Source organism: Ursus arctos, unplaced genomic scaffold (assembly GCF_023065955.2).
Source record: "Ursus arctos isolate Adak ecotype North America unplaced genomic scaffold, UrsArc2.0 scaffold_5, whole genome shotgun sequence".
Lineage (NCBI taxonomy): Eukaryota > Metazoa > Chordata > Mammalia > Carnivora > Ursidae > Ursus > Ursus arctos.
Genome location: NW_026623067.1, coordinates 34,929,098 through 34,955,034, shown reverse-complemented (window position 1 = coordinate 34,955,034; position 25,937 = coordinate 34,929,098). Strand labels below are relative to the sequence as shown.

General features: G+C 48.6%; 1 protein-coding gene across 1 annotated transcript in view; it reads left to right on the top strand.

Annotated features, from left to right (window-relative positions):
- Positions 1-25,937, top strand: part of SPOCK1 (SPARC (osteonectin), cwcv and kazal like domains proteoglycan 1) — a 493,086-nt gene that overhangs the window by 357,703 nt on the left and 109,446 nt on the right. The window contains exon 5 of the mRNA XM_026508043.4: positions 5,744-5,870. Within this exon, the coding sequence (XP_026363828.1) occupies positions 5,744-5,870 (127 nt within the window). The remainder of the gene's footprint in view (positions 1-5,743; positions 5,871-25,937) is intronic.

Below are 25,937 nucleotides of genomic sequence, written 5' to 3'. Positions count from 1 at the left end.
TGGCAGAAGAGGGGACTTGCCTTGATGAGGGTAGGGACATCCGAGTGAGAAGTGGCAGGGTACAGGGGGAAGCAAGAGCAAGACATTTCTGGTGTGTGGACTTGAAGGTTGACATTTCCAGGTGTTGGAAAGAGTGGTCACAGTCTGGTCAGTCTTGGTTGTAGCAGCTGCCCCCTCGTAAGAGTGCGAGTTGCTCTTGTAAATAATATGAATACTAATACATTTATTTACATACAGTACTGAAGAGAAATCCTCTGAGTGGTGTTCCAAGGAATCGTTTTGAAACAGAGTAAGTCTTGAAATTGAGATTATCAAAATTTGATTCTGTGCCATGCTGTTTCCTTGCTGGAAGATTGAGGGGAGTCTCATCATTGGAGTACTACCCAATAATGTTTGCTGATAGTTTCCATTGTTTGAATTTTCACTTCAGACTATATTTCTTTATAAATGATACTAAACTTAACATTTTCTGTTTGTTTAAAAAATATGTAAATATTGTGAAGAATGTAGAAAAACTTAGTATTTCAGCAATTCCTGAGGATTCCTGAGAATTCTGATTTCTTGTTCCTAAGTCCTAAAAATTGCGGGGAATTTGGAGCCACTAACTACATCAGAGGTCCTTGTCCAGCCTGGGAAGCAGTCTGACCTCTGGAATAGGAGGAGCCTTGAGCCCTGAGGTCCAGAGGACAGTTCCCTCCACCCACTTCTCAGTTGTCTTTAGAACTTTTTGCTCGTTGTTTTTTCAAGTTTGACTTAGGATTTCTATTTATTTATTTATTTATTCATTCATTTATTTATTATTTTTTGTAATTTTTTGTTAGTCACCATATAGTACATCCCCAGTTCTTGATGCAATGTTCCATGATTCATTGTTTGCGTATAACAACCAGTGCACCATGCAATATGTGCCCTCCTTAATCCCCATCACCGGCCTATCCCAGTCCCCCACCCCCTCCCCTCTGAAGCCCTCAGTTTGACTTAGGATTTCTGAGTCTGTTGAGTTCTTGTTGCTCAAAGCCACGTGATAGGTTTGTCATCTAATTGGTGCAGATAATTTCCAGAAATAAAAGGAGAAAGGTCTAAAGGTCCAGATTAATGAATTCACCTTTTTCATTGAATAAACTCACGTGTTGAGGGTTGACCCTGTTTCCAAGCCTCAGGAGCACAGAAATGTTAGGACCCAGTGACTACCCTTGAGGTGCGGACGGTACACTGAGGAAGATAGAGTCAAAAAGAACCACTTCATGATGCAGTGCATGTCACAGCTGGCTCTGAACCAGGTGTAATGCTGGAACAAATAATATCATGATCAGTTCTCCTTGAGGTCGGACTCACAGTTTCAAGAGAGACGTCATGAAGGGCCATGGATTTGAAGTTGGAATGAGGGACAGACATATGCAGGCAGAAAGTACGCAGTCCATGTAGACTTGCATGGGCATGGCTTATATGGAAACATGGAGGAGGCTCATAGGGCTGGCTGGACTTGGATCAGTAGGACCGAATGATGGGGGAAGTGGTGAGGGCACGAAAGGGAGGCATCCAGGATGGGGTCCAAGGCTTGTAGCCTGAGTCTACCCCACGTCCTGTCGGAATGATGGGAGCCACTTAACATCTGGTCAAGTCGAAGCAAGGTTCACGAGGAGACTAGGCGGGAGCCTGACCAGAAGTGATTACAGGACCACCGTGGCATGGGCATGTAGCCAGACTGCCTGTGGAGGGGCCCCAGGAGACTTCTTGGGGGCGGGGGGGAGGGGTTGAACTGGGGCTTGTGGAAATCCTTAGGCAGCAGAGGAGAGGGAGGGGAGCAATGTGGGTAGCAGTGAAGATGTGGCAGATGGAGGGAAACCCACATGGTGGCACAGGTGCACAGCGATTTTTGGTGGGCTCTGGGAAGCAGCAGAGAGTGGCCGGGGCAAGATACTTGGTGGTGTGTGGTCAGTGTGTGCGTGTGTGTGTGTGAGTGTCAGAGAGCAGGGGGAAGCAGACACTGACCTGTAAAGGTAGGCTCATTCAGTTTCATACCCAAACCAAGGAGTTCAGCCTGTGCCCCAGGAAGAGGGGGAAGAGGGAGGTTTTAAGTATGGGAGTCACGTCATCAGATTTGTATTTAAGAAGCATCACTCTGCTTCAGAAACATAAATGCTGGGAATTTTGGTAAACTTTAAAATCAAAAGGACTGAGAATAAGCAGTTAAGCACAAGAGAAAAAGAAATGCCCGTGACCTGCTTGTTGTCTGTCTGCTCTCCATGCTGGGGTGCTTGTGGGTTGGGGTTTTCTTTGCGGTGCGGTTAGTAGGGTAGGAGGTGTGGCTGCCCCTAGCAACAGCCAGGTCAAGGTGGAATTAGGGCTTCGTGGCCAGTTGAAAGGCTGGCAGGGCCTGCTTCCCAGGTTGAATTGCTGTGTCATGCCAGGTGATGAATGTCTGTGGAGTTGGGTAGGGCAATTCCATCAAGACCCCTTTATAGAATTTCAGTCTTTGACTTAAGAAGTGAAATACCTTACAGTCCGAGCGCTTAATCCCTTGCTTTGACTGGGTTGGTTAAGTTTTAGGGTTTGGACTGAATTTTGGGGATTGAAATACACATACAGTAGCCAGGAAAGTTCTGCCTTCTTGGGTTCACATAAACTTGTATATAACTTTATATAATTTGGTCTCCGGAGGGAGACCGTAGGTTTGGGTGCCATGTCCACTAGAGTCCTAGTAAGGTGAGGAACATCTGAGTTGGCTCCACTATGACAGGTAGGCTTGTTTCACTGGAAAAGTGAAAATTTAGATTGGGTTGGCCTCTTTACCTCTAGTCCCCAAGGCATCCTACGAGAGAGAGGTCATGGTGCCTCCATGGCCGCCCAATGCTGGGTATGCTCAGCTTCCTCCTTTGCAGGGTAGAGCCAGGGACAATGTTTCAGAGGAGTCTTATTTATAAATTTGAGCCCTGAAGATGAAAATACAGATGCCAAAATAGGAATTAAAGTGGTCCCAGAGCAGGGTAACCATTTCCAGGATAACCTCATTTTGACAAATGCATGTGAGGTAGCTTTGCTGTAATTCTGTGTGTCACTGGCCAAGTCACTTCCCGTCTGTGTCTCATTCCTCATGTATAAAGTTGGACTAGGTTCATTTTAAGGTATTTCCTTGTTCTGACAGTGATTTTGTGATGAACTTCTGAGTGAGCACTGCGGTGGTCAGCGCATAGAAACCCGCCCACTCACCCCCCAGGGATCAAGGGAGCCGCCATGATGCACCCAGCCAGCCAGCAATCAGCCGGCCTCATCTCTTTGTGTCCCCACTATAAACTTAGTTTAACAGTGAAGTTTAGGTCCAGGGGTAGGGACGGCCTGTCATTAACGGGTCATGACTAGGTGATTCCATTTCTTCCTCAAAGCGTTTGGCTCGGTGTTCAGTTCTCCCTCCTCTCCCTTTGGTTCAGCTCCTTGTTTCCTCTGGGGCATCCTTGTCTGCTCCAGCAAAGCTGCCCACTCTTTGGACTTTAGAGCCTCTTTCTGGGAACTCGTAACAAGAATTGCTTCAGCGTTGGCCATGCACACTGGGGACTGACCCAGGAGAGGGCTTGCCAGATGCCGGAACCGCTCCCTGTGTTTGCGGATTCATTGTCGGTGTCAGACATCTGCCATGTGAATGATGATGAATGTGCAGCGTTCTGCCGAAGGAATCACGGACTCTCAGATTCACCCCGTGCTGACAGCCTGCTGGGCTGCTGCGTGGAGTCCCATCACCCAGCCTCCCTTCTTCTCTAGTCCGGAACAGAACTTGAAGGAGTCAAGTTTGGCAAAGGACACTAGGAGATCTCATGTCTGTGTGATTCAGGAATGCAGATATTTTTATTCCGGACAGAGCGGCCAGGACAAGGTGGGCAGCTGCTATGGAAGCAAGGAGGCGTTGGAGAGAGGACCACCCTTGACAGACACGCGGGGACCCCCAAAGAAGTTTCGAGTTGGTAATCTAGGCAGGGCTGACAGGGGCTGAAGAGGAGAGAGTCATCCTTGGTCACTGTGCAACTGCGCCAGTGTCATCATAATCAGAGGCCTAGCCGCCTGTTGTCTTCATGACTTTGGGCAAAGCTCTTACCCAGCTCGGGCTTCACTTCTCACCATTCATAAAACGAGTAAGCTGGATTAGGTGATCTCATGGCGTCCTTCTGGGACCTCCTTTCTCATTTCGTTGGTCAGACAGGCCCAGCCCTATGGCCCTGCCAGACTGGGATCCCCTCATGGCCCTAAAGGTTGTGCTATGGGTACAGGGTCAACCTCAAAGGTAGTTTCCCAAACAGACCTACTCCTTGGACTGCCTTCCCCAAATGGCTAGGGGAGGTTGGAGGTAGGATGAGAACCACGTTGGGGGTTGCTCTTCCTAGATCGCTTTCTTTCATTTGGAAGAGACTCCAAATCCAAATTCATATGGAGCTGGAGATTTATTCCATAACTAGTAGAAAAGCTTTCCTTCTGTGGCCCCATGAGTTCATCTGGAGAGTTAAATGCCGTTCCAAGTCTCGGGCCTTGGAATGAAGTCACATTTCTCTCGCAGTGGTAATTTCCTTCTCTATACCCTCATCTGCTTTTGGGGCAAATAAGAATTAGAGCAACAGTTGACATTTTTATGGCTTTCTGGTGTCTAGGCATTATACCAAGTACATGTGTCAGCTCATTTAATCCTCATGCCACCAGCTTGAAGTAGATTCTGCCTCCCCCCATTTTACAGATGAGGAAACTGAGGCTTACTTACCGTTCCAGGGTTACATATCCTGCCAATCCAGTGAGTAAGTGGCAGAGCTGAGATTTGTACTTGATGCCTTTGGACTCCAGAGCCCAAGGGTTAACCACCAGCAGCACTACCAAGAGGAAAACACTGGCAGGACACCATGATTGCTGTCCAGAGACGCTCGTTCTCCCGCTGGAGCTTGCCCCAGGGCTGTGAGAGTCACTCCCTGCGCTTTGTCGGGGGAGCAGCTGGGCGACGAGAGGAAGGTCACAGTCACTGCAGGCCTTTGTCTCAGTGGCTTATGATTCAGGGGTGGGGTGCCTTCCGTGGACATAAGCCAACCTAATAGCACCATTTGTCATTATGACACAGGTTAGGATGGGGGAAACTGGAGCCGGAATGGAAGAGTAGAATTCTGATTATTTTAGCAGTTGAAAGTGACATCACATCAGAGCCTCTATAGAATGGCAGATTGGAAGCTGGGCTGAAATTGCTTCAAAATGTATCCAGAGATCGTTTTCCACAGCTGTGATAAAGTCATTTGGTTGTGTTTGGAGATGTGTTTCTGTCTAAACTGCTGTCTGAGTTGTGTGTGTGTCAGCCCACTGGGAAGGCTGCCCGTCAGCCCCGGAGGAGTGAGAACTCTGGGGTGCTGTGCCCGGGTGCCCCGGACATGCGCACCCTGGACTGGGGGCTCGGGGAGCCGATGTGGCTGCTCCCTCCTTGTTTCTTCTAATGTGCCATGAATGTCTTTCCATGTCACCAAGGCGTTTCCCGTTATTTCTCATGGTGACGTTGTTGTGCGCGGTCCCTCTGGTGCGTGGAACTGGGGCTTTCGGAGGACACTCTCTGGTCCCTGTCAGCGTGTTAGAACAAACGGGAATACTCGAGAAGGCCTCCAGGACGTGCCTGGCTGTTTGACCAGCCCCATTGTTGATTGACTGGACTTTTTTCCAGGCGACTTGCAGGTGTGACCTGCGGGGACCAGAGCTTCAGTGAACTTATCCCCTCTCTTTCCATCCCTAGGCAAAAGAAGGGGAGCGTGGCCCACAAGCACTGGGTCGGACCGTCGAATCTGGTGAAGTGCAAGCCCTGCCCCGCAGCGCCCTCGGCTATGGTCTGCGGCTCCGATGGCCACACCTACACGTCCAAGGTCAGTCACCTCCGCTCTTTTCTCTCGTCATCCAGAATATCCCACGTTTGCGTGTTCTCACAAATCTCTGTGCCGGCCCGAGGGCCCTGACTCTCGGTGGGCTTTGGGCCTCACCCTCAAGAGGCTGCCGCACGAGTAGACTCGAGCCAAGGAGACAGGATACAAATGTTACCTCCCATGGAACGGCAGTGATCAAGGACGGTGGGGAAAGGATGGTTCTGAGGGTGGCACGTCATCCTGAAGTCAGTCCAGGCAGGCTTCCTGGAGAAGGTGGGGTAGCAGGCGGTTCCAAAGATGTGAGTCCTATAGCTCAGCCATTGGGTGTCTCCGGAGTTTGCTGTAAGACGTGGCTGCCCATCTCCCACAGTTCAAGCTGCAGTGGTTTCTCTCTTCTCCTGTCGTCTCTGAGGCTCACTTGTGAGTAGATTCTGGGGCTGACGACAGTTGCTATCAGCAGCACCCTGGCCACCTGTGGCGCCACTACCCTGTGGTTTTGGCCTGGGTCCCGTCTTGGTCCCTCCCCCTCTGCACACACAGGTTACAGCTTCTGTTCCTGTGAGCCCCTCACCATCCTATCCTTGACACCATGGAGATCCTGCAGGCCTGGGCAGGGGGCTGCCTGCTGTCCTCAGAGGCTTCTTCAGGTTATCTCGAGGCTGTGCCATGCTTTCCTGCTGACTCTCTGTTGCACAGATGATATATTTTTGTTCACTGAGAGCAGAGTTGTATCCTCTCAGATTTTCACATTTTTCTAACTAAAGGGGATATGTTTAGCAAAACAGGAAGCCAGAAGGTATATCTCGCTTGTACTCAGGCCCATGTAATCTGCTTTTAGGACCTCAGTGTCATAATCACTCTTTGACTGTTTATTCGTTCAACACATATCATCTGAGCCCTTCTTATGTGGCAAACTCTGTGCCAGGTACTGGGGAAATTTAGAATGGAAATTAAAAAAAAAGTTCACACATCTTCGTAGCCAGAGTCAGGAATCCTTACGTCCCCAGCCTCAGACCTGCCTAGGAATTAGAGCTTCTCTGTCCAGGATCGCAGTGCATCCTGGTTAAATAGCTCAGCTCGGCTCAGCATACCCACCCTTGCCCCTTCCCCTCCTGTCTCTGGCCCCTGATGAAATCCGTTTGAGATAGCTTGTGTAGCAGGGCTCGCTGCTGGCATCCTGCATACGTCTGGAACTGTGGGTTTTGGGGGGCACGAATGAATTTGTCCTATCTCCCATCCCCCAAGGGCAGATGAGGCCAGCATTGTCTTCCACCCAAAGTCCCGCTTCTAGGGATGTGAACAGTCACCTGGAGATTCTGCTAAAATGCCCCTTGTGATATAAAGGTCTTGCATGGGGCCTCAGTTTCTACATTTCTAGTAAGTTCCCAGGTGGTGTCCATGCTGCTGGTTGCTGGACCACACTAAGTAGTGAGGACTTTGGTTTTTATAACGTCTCCTAATAGATCTCATTACTCCCATCCGCCCTTCCCCTGCCCTCAAAGGCCGTTCCTGCATGACGGAGGAGGTGGGGAGGATTCTGTAATAAAGGTCTGTTTGTGTGTCTCTCCCTCTTAAAATGCTTGGATATCTTTCTTTCCTTTTCCTGCTGAAACTAAACCCAGGCCCGTTCTCATTACTAACGGAGCCTTCCAGAGCCAGCTGCCTTCCTACTCCGTTGTCGCTCCTTACAGAAAAGCTCTTTCCTTCACTGGTTCAGGATGTAGTTTGTGAACATTTCTAGTTGTTCCAGGCCCTGTGCAGAACATGGCCGTGGGGAACAGGGCAGACACCATTCCAGCTCACTTGGAGGTTGCAATCTGGTAGGGCAGGCAGAAATAAATAAGTAACCGAACAGATAAATAGGCACTTTCAAATTTTGGCGACTGTTACAATGGGGCTGAGAGAGGGAGAGAGAGGGAGAGAGGATGCTGTATAGGGGACGGTGAGGCAAGGCCTTTCTGAGGAGTGTCCTTGAAATGGAGAGTGGAGGGTAGAATGTTTCAGACAGGGAAAATAGCCTGGGCCAGGGCTCTGAGGCAGGATGGAGTGTATGAAGAGGGAAGAGGATGCCTGTGTGGCTGTCACATTGTGGTGTTGGGGGGGAAGGAAGGTGAGAGAGCAGTCTCAGAGGAGAGCTGTAGCCAAAGCTGGAACGTGAGCGTGTCTTGGGCAGTGCCTGTCTTGGGGGACACTTGTTACTGTAACCGCCGCCTTCTCCGTGTCGGCCTTCAGAATGTGAGGCCCCAGAGACAGAAACAGAGCCTGTCCCCACCTTCACTGGGTACAGGGTGCAGTCGCAGTGGGTGCTCAGATAGTATCAGGGCCGAGAGGGGAGCCTCCCAGGACTCTGGCTGGGAAGGGACGGCGAGAAGCCGGTCTGTGTAACCCATCTGGGACTGGGAGTGAATGGGTTGCAGAGAGCTTAGTGATTGAGAAAAATAAGCTGTCCCCACCCCGGGCCAAGTTGCTTAGCTAAACACCCAGCCCGGGGCCCTGGCAGACAGTCAGAGGCTCCTTGCAATGCTTCTCTCCTTGCGAAGATCCAGGGTGCACTGTTCAAATGAGTCCCTCCAGCTCTGGAGTAAACTGATCCTCAAGCCTGAGATTGGAGACAGGCCACGACATGTCAGTGGGTGATCAGGGCTGTTGGGGCAAGTGGCGTGTTGCACGTCGAAGCCAGCAAAACCCTGCCCGCTCGCCTCTGTCCTTTGCAAAAGGAGTTTCAAATGCCGGCTCCCCGTGACCCCCGAGCTACAGGGAGCGGTAGTTACCTGCCACCCGTGGCTTGAAGTGTTGTCAGTTGCCCAGGGAATGTCTCAGGAAGTGCTTGCTGGTCACGGCCCCCTGCAGTCTGGACAGGAAAGTTGGCTTTTTGTTAGAGAGGGTTGCCTGCTCACCGGTACTAATAAATAGCTTGTCTGAGGGGCAGGATGGGGATTTGGGAGAGTCCTGCAATGACTCCTGATTCTTCAAAAGGAGTGTGACTTCCAGGTGCTGCTGTACACTCGAAGCCTTCATTGGCCTCAGCCCGCTGTTGCACTAGTGTCCGTGAACTCCAGCACCAGCTGAAACAGAGTCCTCGGTTTCCCAGATGGGCTCAGCTGTCTTTTCCAGAAGCAAATGAAGAGACCTAAAGCATTCTTATTAGGAGCTGTATCCTTCTCCCCATTCTCCATGTGGGGTATACTGAGGCCCACAGAGCCACAGACAACAGCAGAGTTTGAAACCCAAGGTTTCCTGCCTCCATGTCTGTAATCAGCAGCTTGTATTTGAAGCTAAAACAAAGTGAAGGAGTCAGGGAGGGGTAGCATTGCAGTGGAAAATGGTGTGGGTATTGGTCTTTGGCATTAGACCAATAGTTTTCTACCTTATTTGAACTTCTAGAGAGTTGGCATTTTCTTTGTCCTGAAGAAACGAATCGAATAGTAGTCAGTCAATAGCCATGTGTTGACTGCTTTAAGACCTCTGAACCCGAGGACAGTCCTAAACCCCCTTGGAAGGAAGATATTTCAGTCTGGTCTGATTTACTCCTGGAAGTATTTGAATTATTGCCCCCAGATACATGGCCACCCTTTTATGGAGGTTTAAGAGGACAGTTTAGTCTTACAGACAAAGCTGTTGGAGGACCATGAGTAAGATGGTCAGTTAATAAGAGTGAATGTGCTATTAATAAACTCTATCCCCTGGAGTTATAGCCTTTATTTGGGTCCCTGGAGTCAGGAAACCAAGGACAGACAAGACCATGAAACATGTTTAACAGGAGGGATTTGCTATCATAGGTCAAATTCACAAAAATCAATGTTGGCAAAATATATTGCAGCTTTGGTCCCCATCATCCTCAGGGAAACCCATACCCCACAGTGCATGATCACAGGACTCCACGGGGAGTGTTTGCTGTCTCCTGGGTGGACCTGAAGGCTACGGGCACACTGTCAGGAGCAGGAGGAAGAAGGAGCCCGCACAGCAGCTCTGGTGCAGCTGCTGGGTGTTTGTCCTCAGGTGACGTCACATGAGCTTTCCTTCTGCTTCTACACCCAGAGCAGTCAGTCCTAGAACTGGAGGGATGTGCTTAGGAACAGCCCCTGTCTGTGGCAGAGCTAATTGCTGTATTGCAGCAAAGGACAAAGCAGACAAAGTTTTCATGGAACTTAAACGTAGGCAAGTTGAAAAGCAGCCTCCTTCTATTACGAGAGATGTTCAGCTGAGGGGCGTTCTGGGTGCTGCAGGACACAGCTGGGCCACCTCCACTAGTCTGGACATGTGAATGGTCTTCATAGTGGAAGTGATGGTTCCATTGAGATCTTCAAGCTGGAAGTCAGCTAGAGCAAGAGTGGTGTGGAGGGCCACTCATCTGTCAGATGGGAGCAGGGGTAGAAAAGAGAGATGAAGGACGGCATGGCCCCTGAAGGAGCCAGTGACAGTGTCAGCATGGCTGATCACATGTGGACCAGGGACAGGGGCTTAGCTACAGAAATGAGGCTAGGAAGTGATCAGGGGCCATTTCTTCCCAGCCTCAGAGGCCATGTGAGGAGGCTGGAGTTCACCCTAATGGCCCCGTGGATCCTGTTGAGGGTTTCTGGTTTCAGATTCGCTTATGCTGGCTGAAGGGTGGGGATGGTTAGGGGCAGGAAGGGAAGCAGAGTGGCTGTGAGGGCCTGCCGGTGGGTGTGAGGCCTGGATGTGTGTAGTTGTTGCAGAAATGGGCAGCAAACAGCCCACAGAGACATTCAAGGAGTCAGAGCCAGTCTTGGTGACGGTGTGGATTTCAAACACAGAAAGTCATTTCAGCTCCGAGCTCAGCAAAATGTCTTCTTCACCATCTTAGTCCTGGTCGGACTTGCAAGTCCTCCTGCCAACACCTTCATGGCCTCAGCCTGGGCCAGCTGGGAGCCTCTCATCTCTGAACCCCCGTGCTTCCTCTCTTGTCATCCCCATAGAAGGATGGAAGCTTATTGGGTTCCTGGCTGCCAACTTCTAATTTTGTCTGTTTGCAGAGGGGCTGCATAGCCACACCTGATGACAGTCTGGTACCTGGGCTTCAAGTGGACAAGCTCAGTTTTCCTCCCTGTGGAGAGGAGAGCTGTTTTGGAAACCGGAGTAGCTCTGGGGTTCCTGGCAGCTTCGAAGGGCAAGGGGCCTGGATGCTCCACATCTTGTTTGTGGTGGAAAGGCCTCTTTCAGCAGGACTTCACTGAGTCCCCTCTCAGTCTGGACCCACTTGATGAAAGCTCTGATGTCAGTGCTAGGACTGCTCACTTCCCAGTGACAAGCCACCAGTGCTTGGCCTGACCTCGAAGAGAGGGCTCCCCGAATGGAGCTGGGCACCCCTGAGAGCCAGCTCTGTTCTCCCACATCAGCCTGGCTGTTGGTAATTGGAAAACAAGCAGGCAAACACCCTTCTGCTATCACCCCCTCCCCAGAACGTTTACTCCCTTAATCACTGTTAAACAATTAGCAAATGGCTCATTTATGTCTAGACGCCGAAGAGAGATGCAGAGTTAAGAACTGCTGTGGAGGAAAATGTTTCTCTTCTGTTCTGAGTGTGCACACATAGGGGGAGAGGGAGTGAGCTTGCTTTACAGGGTTGGCATTTCTTTCAACATATTGTCGCTGCAGATTATATTATTTTCAGAGTCATCTTAATAGTTTCCAACAATTGCTACCAAGTAAAGGTCATGTTTGAAGTTCTTGGCAAATGGAGTCTCTGTTGGCCGGCATTTCCCATGCACAGGCTGTTCTGAGGGTTAGAGCAATCCAGAGTGTGGATTGTAAGACTCTGCAAGATAGTTTGAAGTTCAGTGTCTCTTCCCGATCTTCCCCAGGCTCTTGCGGCCCCGTGACCATGACAGGCATGGGACCTTTTTATGTACAGCAACTCTGCTTTGCTTTGCAGCAGAGTTGAGAGTGTCAGTATTTGGGGGGATATTTTTGGACAGCCCTGCCTCCACAGAACCTGCTGGGTGAGAACTGTCTTCCCTTGCAAGTGGCTTGTGGTGAGGGCCTTGCTTCTGGCTAAGCAGAAAGTCAGATGATGGGCCACAAAAGATGGCGGGCTTGCGTTTGCATGTTCTGTGTGTCAGGGAACTGGACACAGTGGCAGTAGTAATGGCCCAAGGGTACGAGGACGGTAGCAATTAAGGGAGCCATTGGATGCGCCCATCTGGCGGCCCTGTGGAGGAAAAAGAAACATTAAAAATCCCAACCCCATCCCCCTGGGCTGTCAAGTAGCAAGGGGAGAACACAGTGGTGTGTCCGTGGACCACGTGGACACCAACAGTCTGATGAGGGGGTCACATGGTAGGTTCCATTATTTTGATTTTCTGTTGCTTAGAAAAAGCCAGCAAAGGAGGTTTTATGACTTTGGAGAAATACTCCATGGATCTAACCAACTCTCAGCGGTTGTGTTTTGTATGTTAAACAGTTCGAGATTCAGGGGCACATCTCCCATGGCTGATGCCCCAACTTTGCCTTTTCCACTCAGACCTCATTCATTTTCACCTTCCTTTCCTCAGCCAAATATCATTTAGAATGAGAGCTGGAATTCAGGGTACAAAACCCTCGGCTCTTGGTTTAAATAGAATTTTTGCTCTAGTTTTGTCATCTTCCCCTTTTCTCCTTCACAGGGTTTTGGAAGGAGCAAGTACAAATAATATGTAAAATAGTGGTCGTGTCCTAGTTAGGACTAAGGTCTGACTGCTATAACAAAAACCCAAACGAAACAGAGACTTAAAAAGGATGAAGTCTTATTTCTCCCTCATGCAAACATTCCAAAGGTAAGCAGCCCAGGGCTGGTCGCTGACCAGGATCCTTTCAGCTCATTGTTCTTTCTCAGCAAATGGAATTGTTGAACTTCTGCATCGGGGTCCAAGGTGGCTGCTTGTGCCCCATCCTGAAAGAAGGAGGAAAGAAAGGGAACACAATTAAGAAGTCACCCATGTCACTTCTGCTCACATCCTATTGGACACAACTTCATCACAAGGCTCCATGAGGGTGCAAAGAAGTCTGGGAAATGTAGTTTTTATTCCAAGCAGCTATGTGCCTAGCTAAAATTTGAAAGTTAAATAATTAAAGGAAGGATACAGTGGATATTGGGGTTACCTATCAGTCTCTATCCTAGTAATATTTTAAATAATCCTGATCATGACAAGAACAGCAACAAAACAATAGAACTTAATTACTAAACATGTATTAAGTACCATGACCTTGTACTGAGAGCCATAGTACTGTATTTCCCCTATCACTCCATCCAATTCCCACAACAAACTTATGAGGTCGGACTTTTATTAGTCCCAAATTAAAGATGTGATCGTGGCAGCATTAAAACTTTTCCAAGGGCAGCATAGGTCGTAAGCAGCAGGGCAAATCCTTGAACACTGGTCTAACTCTTCAATCCGTCTTTACTTGGATGACTGGAAAGCCATCTAAAAAGTAATGTAAAATAGCAGCTGTATCATCAGGATGCTTTTGATTTCGAGTGACAGAAACATAACTCACACTCTGCCTAATTCCCAGATGAAGATTTACTGCCATATAAGGCTAGAAAGTATACTGGGGTAGGCAGACCTCAGAGAAAGAAGAGGAAATTCAGTGTTGACAACTCTGCATTTCCTTCTGTCTCTCTTTGTCTATCTCTGCTTGGCTTCATTCTGCAAAGAGGCTTTCTCCCCTTGGCAGGATATAGGGATTTTGACAGCCCCAGATTCATTTCCTCTCAGCCCAGAAACTCAAAAGACATTTACCAGTGTCTCTGCTTCAACCCCAGGGAAAGATTCCACTTGGCTCTTTCTGAGTCCTATGTCCATCCTTTAATCAAATATCGGACCACATGACCTTCTTCCTCCCTACCGTTTACTAGGACCAAGGGTAGTATTTTTTCCAGAGGAGAGGGAGGGCAAGATTATTTCCTGGATCGAGGAAAATTTAAAAAGCAGTGTACTACATAATCACCTCCTGAAATGTCAAATATAGTAACCTCATTAAAGGTTTCAGCTAAATGACAACTTGAGCCCGTAAGAATATATTAAGGCATTCTGTGTTTCTATGAATGAGAGGCGTAGACAGGCATATAAGGCAAGTCCATACCAGACATGTTAGTGATCCAGGTAAAGAGAATGTTCATGCAAAGTAGAGTAGACTCAGCATTCTTTTAATTCAGAATTCTTTTCCACCATTTGGCCTAATGTTGTTATACTTCCTTCTGATCATGTGGCACATCTGTCCTCCGTTCTATTAAGCATTTATTTCTTCTTGGAACATGCCAAGAGAACACAGGCTTTTTGGCTCCTGAGGATAAACTTTCAGGCAAAATGGTTATTGTGACATTTTCAGGAAGCACAGATGTTCAAACGCCGTCCATGGTGAAAACGCATCCACAGAATTTATACAGACTACTTCAATGTACAGATTAGTTCTAAAGTTACAGCAGAAGGAAGCAATTCAGCTAATTATTTTACTACTTATTTCTATGTTCTATATGCAAACATGCATTTAACCAAGATTGGAAGAATAGGTGTTCATTTCTTCTTCTCAAATGCCCTGAATAGGATGCCATGTAATTAGTTAGTGCTTTTGTTAAAAACACGTTAGGAAGAATAACCTCCTTGCTGTCAGTTCTCTTCAATGCACAATTAAACCATTTGATAAAGCAATTACCTGAACACAATTATGTCCATCCTCACCCCATCGGGAGATGAAATTAAGGATTAGGTAAAATTGCAAAGCTCATGAGATCTGTGCCAGCCCTTCCTTTAGAAGACAGGTCCCTGGCCAGAGTGAATTTGCACAGTGCTATAAATCTAATTAAATCATTGTAAAACAACTTAAATTAAGTTCACTACCATATTGCTTTTCTTTTTCTTTAAAAGAAACAAACAAAATATTCCCTGTTGGCATGCTGTCAGTCAGGCTTCTTCACCACATGTTCTAAGAGAACAGTGGAGCCCCAGATACGGGTAACGCTCCCAGAAACTGATCTCACTGTCTAAGTCTTGGGCTAGTACCGGTATGTCATGTGAGGGAATGAGATAGGTTAGAGTTGACCACGAAGCGATGCCGTGACTGCATGTCAAGGGAAATGGCTTTAATGACGCTCTTGCTTTCACCAAAGCAAGTTGTTGGGTTTTCCCCTTTCTGAAACAAGTGGAGCAGTTTCTCATGTTCACATACGATTGCATGGAACAGAAATGCCTCATGCCCTGGTCAAGGGTGGCTTTCTCAAGATCCTCGCTTCTGTCCAGTAATATGCTCCGAACAGCAGACTTTGGCATCAGGGAAGACCCTGTGTCCACAAGAGCAGCTTCCCCGAGTTCTTATCCAAAGGTACTAAGGACAGCTTTGAAACTCACATCCTCCCAAAAGCCTGCTGTGAAGTGGTGTCCAGACGAGAGACCAGGGGTACAGAAACCTGGGGACCCAGAGCAGACCGGTCAGCTGGAGCACACGATAAGGGTTTATTTGCTTTCTCCTCTCCTAGTAGAGAGATCAAAAGATGTTACTACGCATCAGCATGGGGGGGTGCCCCAAAGGCACTACTGAGCAAGGTCCCCCACCTCTCCCCTGTTATGTTCTTTTTTTTATTATTATTATATTATGTTAGTCACCATACAGTATATCCCTAGTTTTTGATGTAGTGTTCCATGATTCATTACTTGCGTATAACACCCAGTGCACCATGCAATACGTGCCGTCCTTAATACTCATCACCAGCCTATCCCATTCCCCCACCCCCCCTCCCCTCTGAAGCCCTCAGTTTATTTCCCAGAGTCCATAGTCTCTCATGGTTCATTCCCCCTTCTGTTTACCCCCCTCTTTCTTCTTCCCTTTCTTCTCCTACCGATCTTCCTACTTATTATGTTCCATAAATGAGTGAAACCATATGATAATTGTCCTTCTCTGCTTGACTTATTTCACTTAGCATTATCTCCTCCAGTGCCGTACATGTTGCAGCAAATGTTGAGAATTCGTTCTTTCTGATAGCTGAGTAATATTCCATTGTATATATGGACCACAACTTCTTAATCCAGTCATCTGTTGAAGGGCATCTCGGCTCCTTCCACGATTTAGCTATTATGGACAATGCTGCTATGAACACTGGGGTGCATAAGGCCCTTCTCTTCACTACGTCTGTATCTTTGGGGTAAATACCCAGTAGTGCAATGGCTGGATCATAGGGTAGCTCCATTTTTAACTTTTTAAGGGACCTCCACGCTGTTTTCCAGAGTGGCTGTACCAACTTGCATTCCCACCAACAATGTAAGAGGGATCCCCTTTCTCCACATCCTCTCCAGCAATTGTTTCCTGCCTTGTCAGTTTTTGCCATTCTAACTGGCGTAAGGTGGTATCTTAGTGTGGTTTTGATTTGAATTTCCCTGACGGCCCCTGTTATGTTCTGTGTTTCCATCCGGAAGCTCTCGACACCAGCCGCCTAACCTGTGAGCACACCAGCATCCAACCCAATTCCGTGACACCAAACAAAGCAGGATGGGGGTGGAGTAGAGAGGATGCACCCTTCGTTTTTGTGTGTTAGTTTGGTTGCTTGGTTTTTGTTTTGTTGTGTTGTGTTTTTGTTTGTTTTCTTTTTGCCTTTTAACGTCCATGGGAAGATAGAATGGATCGAGCCTCTCTTACCCACATCCACCCCCGCCACTGAAAAGGGAATAACCATATTTCTGAGGGTTCAGCTGTGAGGCTCAGCCTAAGCATCTCCTCAGTGAAGCCTCTGTGAGCCTGTCATGCTAAGTTCGGCCATTTCTTTCTCCTGAGCTCCAGCAACACCGCTGCAGGCACATCGTTACACGACCTTGGCATTGTTCATAGGCAAGTGTATGCCTAGTCTCTTGATGAGCTGGAGAGTCCGAAAACCAGGACATAAGCCCCCCGATAGAGTATCCTTTGAAACAGCTGAGTTTGTAAGATGTAAGGGAAATCCCTGGTTGAGAGGTGGGGGCACAGAAAACCAGAGTGGATGCTGACCACTGCCCTGGGGACCCTAGGGGCCCTGGGGCATGGGGAGCTGGACGGCAGCTGATCACATCAAGAGTTTTTAGGGGTAACAGCTTACCTGCAGACCAGAGACAGTGCCTTAAGTTCTTACGAGGTGGAAAATTGGAGGTGAGACCCCACACATAAATCCAGAAGCTTCAGCGCGTTTACCCTGAATTAAAGGGTAGGTTTGATTTAAAAAGAAAAAAAAAAAATCTACCCATTGGTAAAGTCAAAAAGCAAGAACACTTGTCAGTTTCAGCCTGGATTCTGGTTTGGGAAAGAAAAGATCACCTGCAAAACATTTAAAGAAAGAACCTGCGTTCATTCCTATAGGGGAAGGCTGGTCACCAAACATTTCATGACGGATCTAAGACACAGAGCGGCTGGGAAACTGTCCTGTGGGCATACTGAGTAGATGGTGACCCGAGTTTGTGGTTGCCATTTATATTCTTGGTATGGCATGGAAAACCTCAAGCTGGTTAATTGACTTAAAGCAGTCTTGTGCGGGAATACACTGAGTTTCCTGCAGATGTAAATGCTCTCTGGAGGGCTGAGCCATCAGATCCAGCTTCACAGGATTCCCTCAAAACCCTGCCAGACAGGACTCGTAGTTCTTTAAAACCCAGAGTGAAGTAAACCACCATGAGCAAGAAGTAGCACAGACAATAAACTGTAGAATTAGACCCCCAGGAACCTGAGAGGTAGGTTTTCATGTAAAATCAATACAAATGCTCAGAATGTTTAAATAAAAATAGGACAGTGTAAAACTTAAGCAATGAATTCTATGCTACCAGAAAATGCCAACTCTGAAAGGGAGAAACAGAATCATTACAAGTATATGTTAAGGAAACACACAGAAGCTCCTTTACCATGGGAAGGAAAGCAAGGCTTCGGCTCCTTATTCTAAATTTTGCATTTAAAAACAAGCTATTAGACAGTTACTATTTCTGTACAAATCATATTTCAGGGCAACCCTAAAGCTCTGTTCAATAGGGGAAGATTCTTTATAGAAGAGGTCTAGCTAGTAAATGCAGAAGTAATTACAGAACTAGAAAATCACCATTTTTCAGCCTCTGATGGTATAGCTGATGTGGGCGATGATCAAGTGTGGATGACACCATTAAGCAGCAGGTTGATAATGAACTTCAGGCAGTTAACTCCTGAACCTTCAGATGAATCACAGAATTGCTGAAATGGGCACCTGACCTTGCTCGTCTTCTGGGGTCCTGTGGTCAGATGTGGGCCTCACAGGTGTGTGGTGTATTTTTGCCAAAAGAAGATGAACTTACCTCTAGTCAAGCCTACGGTGCTACCTTCCATTTATAGGATGTGCTCGGTAAGCAAGGTGTTAAAGGAGGCCCCGCAGAGGGAGACAGGCGAATTCAGAACGCGAGGGGTTCGGGGAGCCAGAAAATGGGCCCAGTTAGTGCCTGAAAGAAGGAGGAGTGGGACACATAGCTGCCAAGGTTCTGTCGACACTGTTTGAACCCAAAGAGAAACAAGCCAGCAAAATAGAAAAAGGGACAGATGTTTGGGGGACTCTTAGGAAAATCAGGAAGGGGGAACAAAGTAGGATAGTAGCATTATAGTTGAGTAAGAAAAACCCACAGTTTTTAAAGAGATACACTCTGGGGAACATAGAGGGTTTGCCGCAAGATAATTTAGCAAGGAAGGGGGGAAGGGAGGAAGAAAAGAAGAAAAGAAAAGATCAAGCCAGTGTGGCAAAATCTTGAAAACTGTTGAACTGAGGTTATGGAGATCCATTGCACTAATTTCTCTACTTTGGCCTATATTGAAAATTTTTCCTAAGTGGGGAAAAAAAAAAACACACTCTTTGAGGGGAGAAATTATCTCCTGTTAATCTTACCTCCAGTGTTGGACACAGAAAGTGAATATTAACAAGAGGAAGGAAGCTGTGTGTGCAGGACAGTTTTAGGAAAAACCGAAGTGATAAATTTGCAAAACTATAAAAATATATACCTCATAGACTTAAATACGAAACTTAAAACTATAAAACTTCTAGTTCTTTCTAGGAAAACATAGAAGAATCTTTGTGGCCTTGAATTTTTCAAGGCAAATATTTCTTACATACAATACCAGAAGAGTGCTGCTTAAAATATAAAAAGGGTAAATATTTTTCATTTCTGCCTTCAAAAGACACTGTTAAGAGAATGAAAAATGCAACCACAGCCTAGTACAAAACACTTGAACATCGTGTATCTGGTGTAGGACTTGCGCCCAGCATATATAAAGAATTAAATTCAATAATGAGTAAACCAACAACGTAGTAAAAATGGGGAAAAGATCTGAGCAGGCATTTCGTCAGAGAAGATATGTGGGTGGTAAATAAGCACATACAAGATGTTCAACATTCCTGTCATCGAGGAAATGCAAATGACAGCCACAGTGAGATGCCACAACACTGCAACGTCTGAAATCAAAAAGACCAATCAGTTCCCGTGCTGGCAAAGGAGTGAAGAACTGCCGCTCTCCTGTGTTGCTGTGGGAACGTACAATGGTGCAGCGCTCTGGAAAACATTTGGGAAGTTTCTTAAAGTACCGTAGGTATGACCTAGCTGTTCTAATTGTAGGTCTCCACCCAAGAGAGGGGAAGCATATGTGTACAGACATAGTTGTTCACGCATGCTTACAACATCTTTATTTGTAACAGCCAGAAACTTCAGATAACTCGGATGTCCACCAAGGGACTAGAGGAGCAAATGTGGGGCATCTACACAATTGAATAGTAGGCAGAAATAAAAAGGAATAAACTCCTGATACATGTAACAACATGAATAAACAAAAAAATAATTATGCTGAGTGAAAGCCAGTCCCCCAAAACATAGTACATGCTATTTGATGACATACATATAAAACTTCAGAAAATGTAAGCTAATCTATAATGACAGAAAGCAGACCCGTGGTTTCCTATGGGGTGGGGGAGGGGTGGGAGGGCAGGATTACAGACAGGCGGGAAGAACCTTCTGGGGATGATGGATCTGTTAATGACCCTGAGTCCAGTGAAGGTCTTGTGCGTGTGTATGTTATTTATATCTATCAAGGCTCATCAGCTTGGACACCCTAAATACGTGTAGTTAATTGTATGCCAACTGGGCCTCAATACGGCTGTCGAGAAAGTTTTTAAAAAGAAGCCAGACCTGTGCTGTATGTCCGGGGTATAACACGTTCGTCCACTTTGCCACGGTGGGTCTGCATGCTTGTCTTGATTGGCGCTGGGACCCGCCCCCACTCTGTAGCCTCATCTAGGCTGAGTAATGATGGCAGAAACCACAGTTGGCGCCGTCCAGAGATTTTACTGGTGAAGCTTTGAAAGAAAAAAAGATGCAAGTTACCCTGAACGCTCAGTCACTTTGGATTCTTCTTTCCTGGAGAATTCTCTCTACTTGCAGTGTGTCCGGGATGGTCACATCCCTTGGGGTGCAGAGCCCGGTGTTCATTGGCTGCATTGTCCTTCTGCCCCTCTTCGAGAAGCAGAGGTCTTGGGAAACTGAGCAGTAGCCAGAACAGCAACTCCAGGAGCGGCTGGGATGGCAGAGGGCAGGTCTCCTGGGGCGGCCCGTGGCGCCTGCAGACCTAGCGGCCTTGCAGGGAAAGTCTGCTTGGGCCAGAGGGATGGTTAGGGTTCACTGCATGGCAAGAAGAAACTATGCCAAGTACATAAATCCTAAGAGATAAGAACCAGTGGTCTTTGCAGGTGAGGGGAAAGAGGACAGGAGTGGCATGGCTGCTGTGACTGATAGAACAATGCCATCAGTCCTGTAGGTGACAGGGGAACAAGGGAGACAGTGCCTCTGAGGGCCGCATGCTTAGGAGAGGGACTACTTCAGTCTTCTGACTCTGCAAGTGTTCAGCTCTGTTCACTGATTCCTGTCTCAGACCCTCAAGTGTGCAGAATCAGAGAGGCCACAGAGTTTTCTGGGCCAGCTTTGAGACCCTCTTCCGGGGACAGTGGGCTCCTCCACTCATCGAACACACCACTGGATATCAGAACCCTGCCGGACACGGGTCCTGTCCCCAGGTTGTTTCCTGATTCCGGGAAGATAGATGGTAAACAGTGAGGGTTTCCTAGGTCAGCCGGGGGAGGGGCGTGGTAGAGGCATGGGCAGGGTGAGGCGCTGGGTCGGAGTATGGAGGGAGGATTCACGCATCAGTATCTTGGTTAAGAGCTTGTCTGGTGGGGCTGGATGGCATAGGCTCAAATCCCAGGTTAGCTTGTGAGCCGTGACCTTGAACAAGTTCTGAAGCCTCTTGGTGCCTTAGTTTCCCTGGGTACAAAATGGAAATAATTACACCTACCTCAAAGAGTTTTTGCAAAGGTTTAATTAGAACATTCTAAATTCTTAGAACGGTATCTGGCACAGAGAAAACCCATCTATAAATATTATCTGCCTCTTCCCAAAGGAAGTCCGAGGACCTGTTCTAGAAAACCTGTTCTCCATCTGGCCCCAACAGTCCAGCTTTTTACATCACACTTGACGCTGTCTTCCTGAGGTCTTGGGGGGTGGCGGTGCCTGCACGTTCTGATGGAGGTGGTAATGGCGAGAACAGTAGCAGGCTTCTTTAGGTGAGGGCATCCTCTGTAGCAGGCACTGGCTGGTGCAAGGATTTTCTCACTCACTATTGATCTCCTGGCAGCCCCCAGCATGGTAGGTGCTTGGCCTGTTGGCGTGAAACGGCACTCAGGTCCATTTTCGCTCATTCCACCGACGCGCAGTGAACACCAAGTCACAGCAGGGTCAGGTGTGGCTGAGCTCCTGTTGGTGATATCAGGGTGAGCCTGAGTTGAGAACATCTCACTGAGCCGGTGGGATGGTGAGGAGGTGGTAGCAAGTGAGCAAAGACCCCCGCAGCCTCGCAGGTGGGAATGTTCTCTGCTGCGCTCCACTCACCCTGACATCACCTCATCCTCGCTCCACGGTTGGTTCATTCGTCAAAGACTTGCTGAGCCCTCTGATACACTCAGTACGTGTGCAGGTTGGCAACACAGGTGGACTGAGCTGGCTGCACTTTCTAGGGTTTGGGAGTAGCTTTGCTGGGATTGGTAAGCCAAGGTTCGTGTATCTCTGAGGCAGGATCCTGTTGGAGGACTGAGTGACGGCAGCTTTGGCCATGGCCTGACCATTCCTGGGCTGGAGAGAGTGGACAGAAATGTGACCCTTGCCCCGTCTGCCAGATAGGCGAGGGGAGCAGTGAGCTGGGCCTCAGTCTGTGCCTTCCTGGGAAGCCCCCACTCGAAGGAATTAAGCAAAAGCAGCCCCTCCGATCACGCAGCCAGGGACACGTGGCCTGCTCCAGAATCCCTCTCCATGGGCCGCCTTTCTGTCCCCTGACCTGGGCATTGTACGCCAGACCCCCTGTTGGCACTGCTGACCACTTACAGGCAGTCCACGCCAATAGCGGTGCCCATCCCACACCACGTGTCAACCGTGTGTCACCAGCCAGGCTACGTAGACACCTGACACGACGAGATCATACCTCATTCTCACACTGGCCCTCTCAGATGGATGCTAGTACTCAACCCGTTCTTGGAATGATGCGGACAGAGAGTCTCGGCTGTTCACACTGCTGTGGTCCCTCAGCTCCTCAGTGGAGGAGCCAGGCCTCACCACAGAGTCATAGTGATGACGCAAAGTCCAGACGGTCCTAATCCCAACACGGCTGAAGTCAGTCAAACAGAGCTGACTCAGAGTAGTCTGGGAGGGGCGGAACTCAATTAGTGACAAGAAAATCAGATCTTAATTGAAGAAGAAGTTTCTTTTTCCTAACTTCGAAGAAATCCTATGGCTCTAGTCTGAGGATCCCGCTAGTCCTGTGTTGGCAATTAAATATAGATAAGGGCCTGCGCCGGCTCGTGGATTTCTTAAACACAGCTGTGCTGCCATTGCTGTTTTGGTTTTAAAGTGTCGTGAGTGGCCCTTTTCCTGAGGAGTTGAACTGTTCCCTCACAGTGGCGTCTTTATCCATTCCTCCCCGTCAGCAGACCCTTTCTTTCCCAAACTGTGATTGGGAGACCCAGGCCTGGCTCGGAGAGCTGATCAGGGTGTGTGGGTGTTGGTGGCGTGCGGCAGAGAGCTCGGTCTCCCTGGGGGACAGCTGACCCCACGGGCACTGCCCCTGTGTGGCGTTCTCTCCCAAGTACCCTGCTCAGAAGTGGTCGTCATGGAAACATGTTCTTGTTTTGTCTTGGGCGGTGGGCTGTTGTTTTATTACAGACACAGGGAAAGAGTGGAGTGCCCCCCCGGAGAAAACGAGCTAGCTCGTGACTGAGCAATTTCGGGGGCTGCTGCAAGGAGTTAGAGACTGAGGATGAGGCGGGCTGCGGGGCCCCCTGGGGGCCCTGTCCACACCACCCCATTATTGTATCACATAAACAAAGTGCTCTGTCACATACCTCGGTGCTAACAGCCTCCCCAGGCTAACCTCCAAAGGGACCCCACCTTCTCAATGAGAGTGCGCCCCCTCCCTCCCGGCCACCCCTCACCCTGCCGGGTTCTTGGGTAGCACGGGAGCTGGTGCTGTGGGGGAGGGAGGAAGGGCTCCTGAGGTTACTTGGTTTTCACAGCTCACAGGTTTTCCTGATTGCATGTTTTGTAGATGCACATTTTTATCCCTGTAGCTGTCATTTTTCTTGACCTGCTATTTCAGTCACTCAAAACAGTATTACTGTATTGCATTGGAATTTCTCGGGCTCTTTCCCTTCGTGCAGTTTTCATCAACCTAGGGAGAGTGATAGCTAATGATAAGAATGGGGAACCGCAGCTCGTCGGCGGTGGGCAGGCCTGGCTGTCAGAAACGGGGCCAAGGAGCCCGAGCCCAGTGCCGGCCCTGCACCTGTTGCCGCCTGGGCGCTTGACGGTCCCCCTCCAGTCGGGGCCTGGCCACCCTGGGGTGAATCAGTTTTGGTCTCATTTTCACAGAAGAAGAACTGAGCATCACGAACAGGTTGCTCCTTACCTGAGATCCTACAGCTATAAGTGACAGAGTTGGCCCTGAACCTAGATGGAGCAGAACCCAGACAGTTCTAGTCTTTTTCAGTCCTTAAAGTCCGTGAAGTATTGAGATTTGCTGGGTTAATGGCAGTGAATGTTAATAGCATGGTGCGGTGGCAGAATGGTGTTTGAATGGCCTGCTAGGACTGTTCCCTCGGATGTGTGATTGGTATCTCCCATTCAGTGTGGCCCTAACACATGATTCTCTTCATTGCCCACGGTGTCCCCCAAGCTGCTATGACTCCACTTTCTACCCAGGGACTCAGACCCCAAACCTCAACGTCCTCTTGGACTCTTCATTTTCTCCCATCCTCTTCAGCCCGTCCATTAGCGAGCCTTGTCCTCTTCATCTCCAAACCATAGCATGATTTGACTACAGGTCATCATTGATATTCCCATGACACTGTTGCCTCTGTCTTCTTGTACCTGGGCCACTGCTCGGCCTCCTCACTGGTCTCTCTCTTTCTGGTACTGTTCCCTGGGGTGGGTTGGTTCCTCACAGAGCAGCTGAGCAAACATTTGAAACACCTGTGCCCTTCCCATCACCTGTAGAATGATGTCTAAAATCCTTACCCTGCTCCCCAGGTTCGCCATGATCTGGCCTCTCTCAAACCATACTTTACCATGTCTCTCTGCCCGTCTCTCTGTGTGGCCACCTTGATGTACGTTTCTCCCCCTGGCATGCCGAACTCGTCCCGCATCAGGGATTTTGTGTGTGCCATTCCCTCTACCTGGATACTGTTCCCCCAGAACTTCACATGGCTGCTATTTTCTCATCATGCAGGTCTTAGCTGGAAGGTCCCCTCCTCTGAGAAGCCCTCCCTGACCACCACACAACAGGGCCAGCTTCGCCATCACTTACTTTCTATCCATTGCTCTGCTTTCTCCATACCAATTACCTGTGTCTGCAATCATCTTACTTCCCTTGTTCCACCAGACTATATGCTCTAAGAAGGCAGGGACCATGTCTGTCTTGTTTCTTGCTTGGTTTCTAGAATAGTGTGTAATGTATGGGAGGGGCTCAGTAAATATTTGTGAATGAAAGATTTGATGATAGAATGAAGCATAGAGTTCTCAAAATGTGCCAGAGTAGCTTCAGAATGTAGCCCTGGGCTTCCTCCATTCCAGAATCTCTTGGGGCTAGGGGATGATTCTGCCCTTCTGCCCACTGATGAGGATGACAGCTCCTCCAGACTGACCTCTAGGAGCCTGGGGAGACAGGGCGAGCACAGAGTCATGATGCTAAGCCCAAAGAGGCTGTTGACTGCCCAGACACTGACGCGTGCAGACGTGCATGTTTGAAAGAGACAGGAGAGCTGGGTGGGAGTGACGAGCACTGCTCCATCCATCTGTTCGTTTGTCTGTCCTGCCATTCATCACTCATTGCTCTCTGGGCACTGCAGATGAAAAAACCTATTAGGTGAAGTCCCTGCCCTCATAGACCTCCCAGCTCAGAAGGGGAAATGGGAGTCCCGGGTTGTTAAGTGGCTTCATAAAGATGGGCGTGTGCAGAGCACCACGTGGGCACATGGGAGGGCATCATACCTCCCCCGGAAAATCAGGGAGGGTCTCCTGAGGAGGTGATAGCTGAGCTGCGTATGAGAAGTGTGAAGGATGCTGGCAGAGGTGGGAGTGAGCCCTTCAGGGGCTCCCCCTCCCCTCACAGAAGCACAGCAAACTCCTACTCGTCCTGCAGATCCTAGCTTTAGGTTACTCCCCCATGGCTGCCTTCCCCGCTGTCCTCGAGATGGTCGGGCCCCTTGTTCAACATCTCAGCAGGGTCGGATACCTTTTATTCTTGGCATTCACCACAGTTAAAGTCTAATTTTGTATTTGCAAGGTTGCTTCATTAAGAACTCTCTCCCCCAGTAAACTCTGAGTAACTTAGATTAGGAACTGCGTTTATTTTCGGCTCACTGCTTCATCCCCAGCAGCTTACACAATGCCTCGCACAGAGAAGTGACTCGATAGACCCTTGCCTGCTGAACGCAGGTGGGCTGGGAAGCGGGAGAGATGAGGCCAGAGGGGTGAGCAGGGGCACATTGTGAAGGTCTCCATGTGGCCTCCTGATGGACCC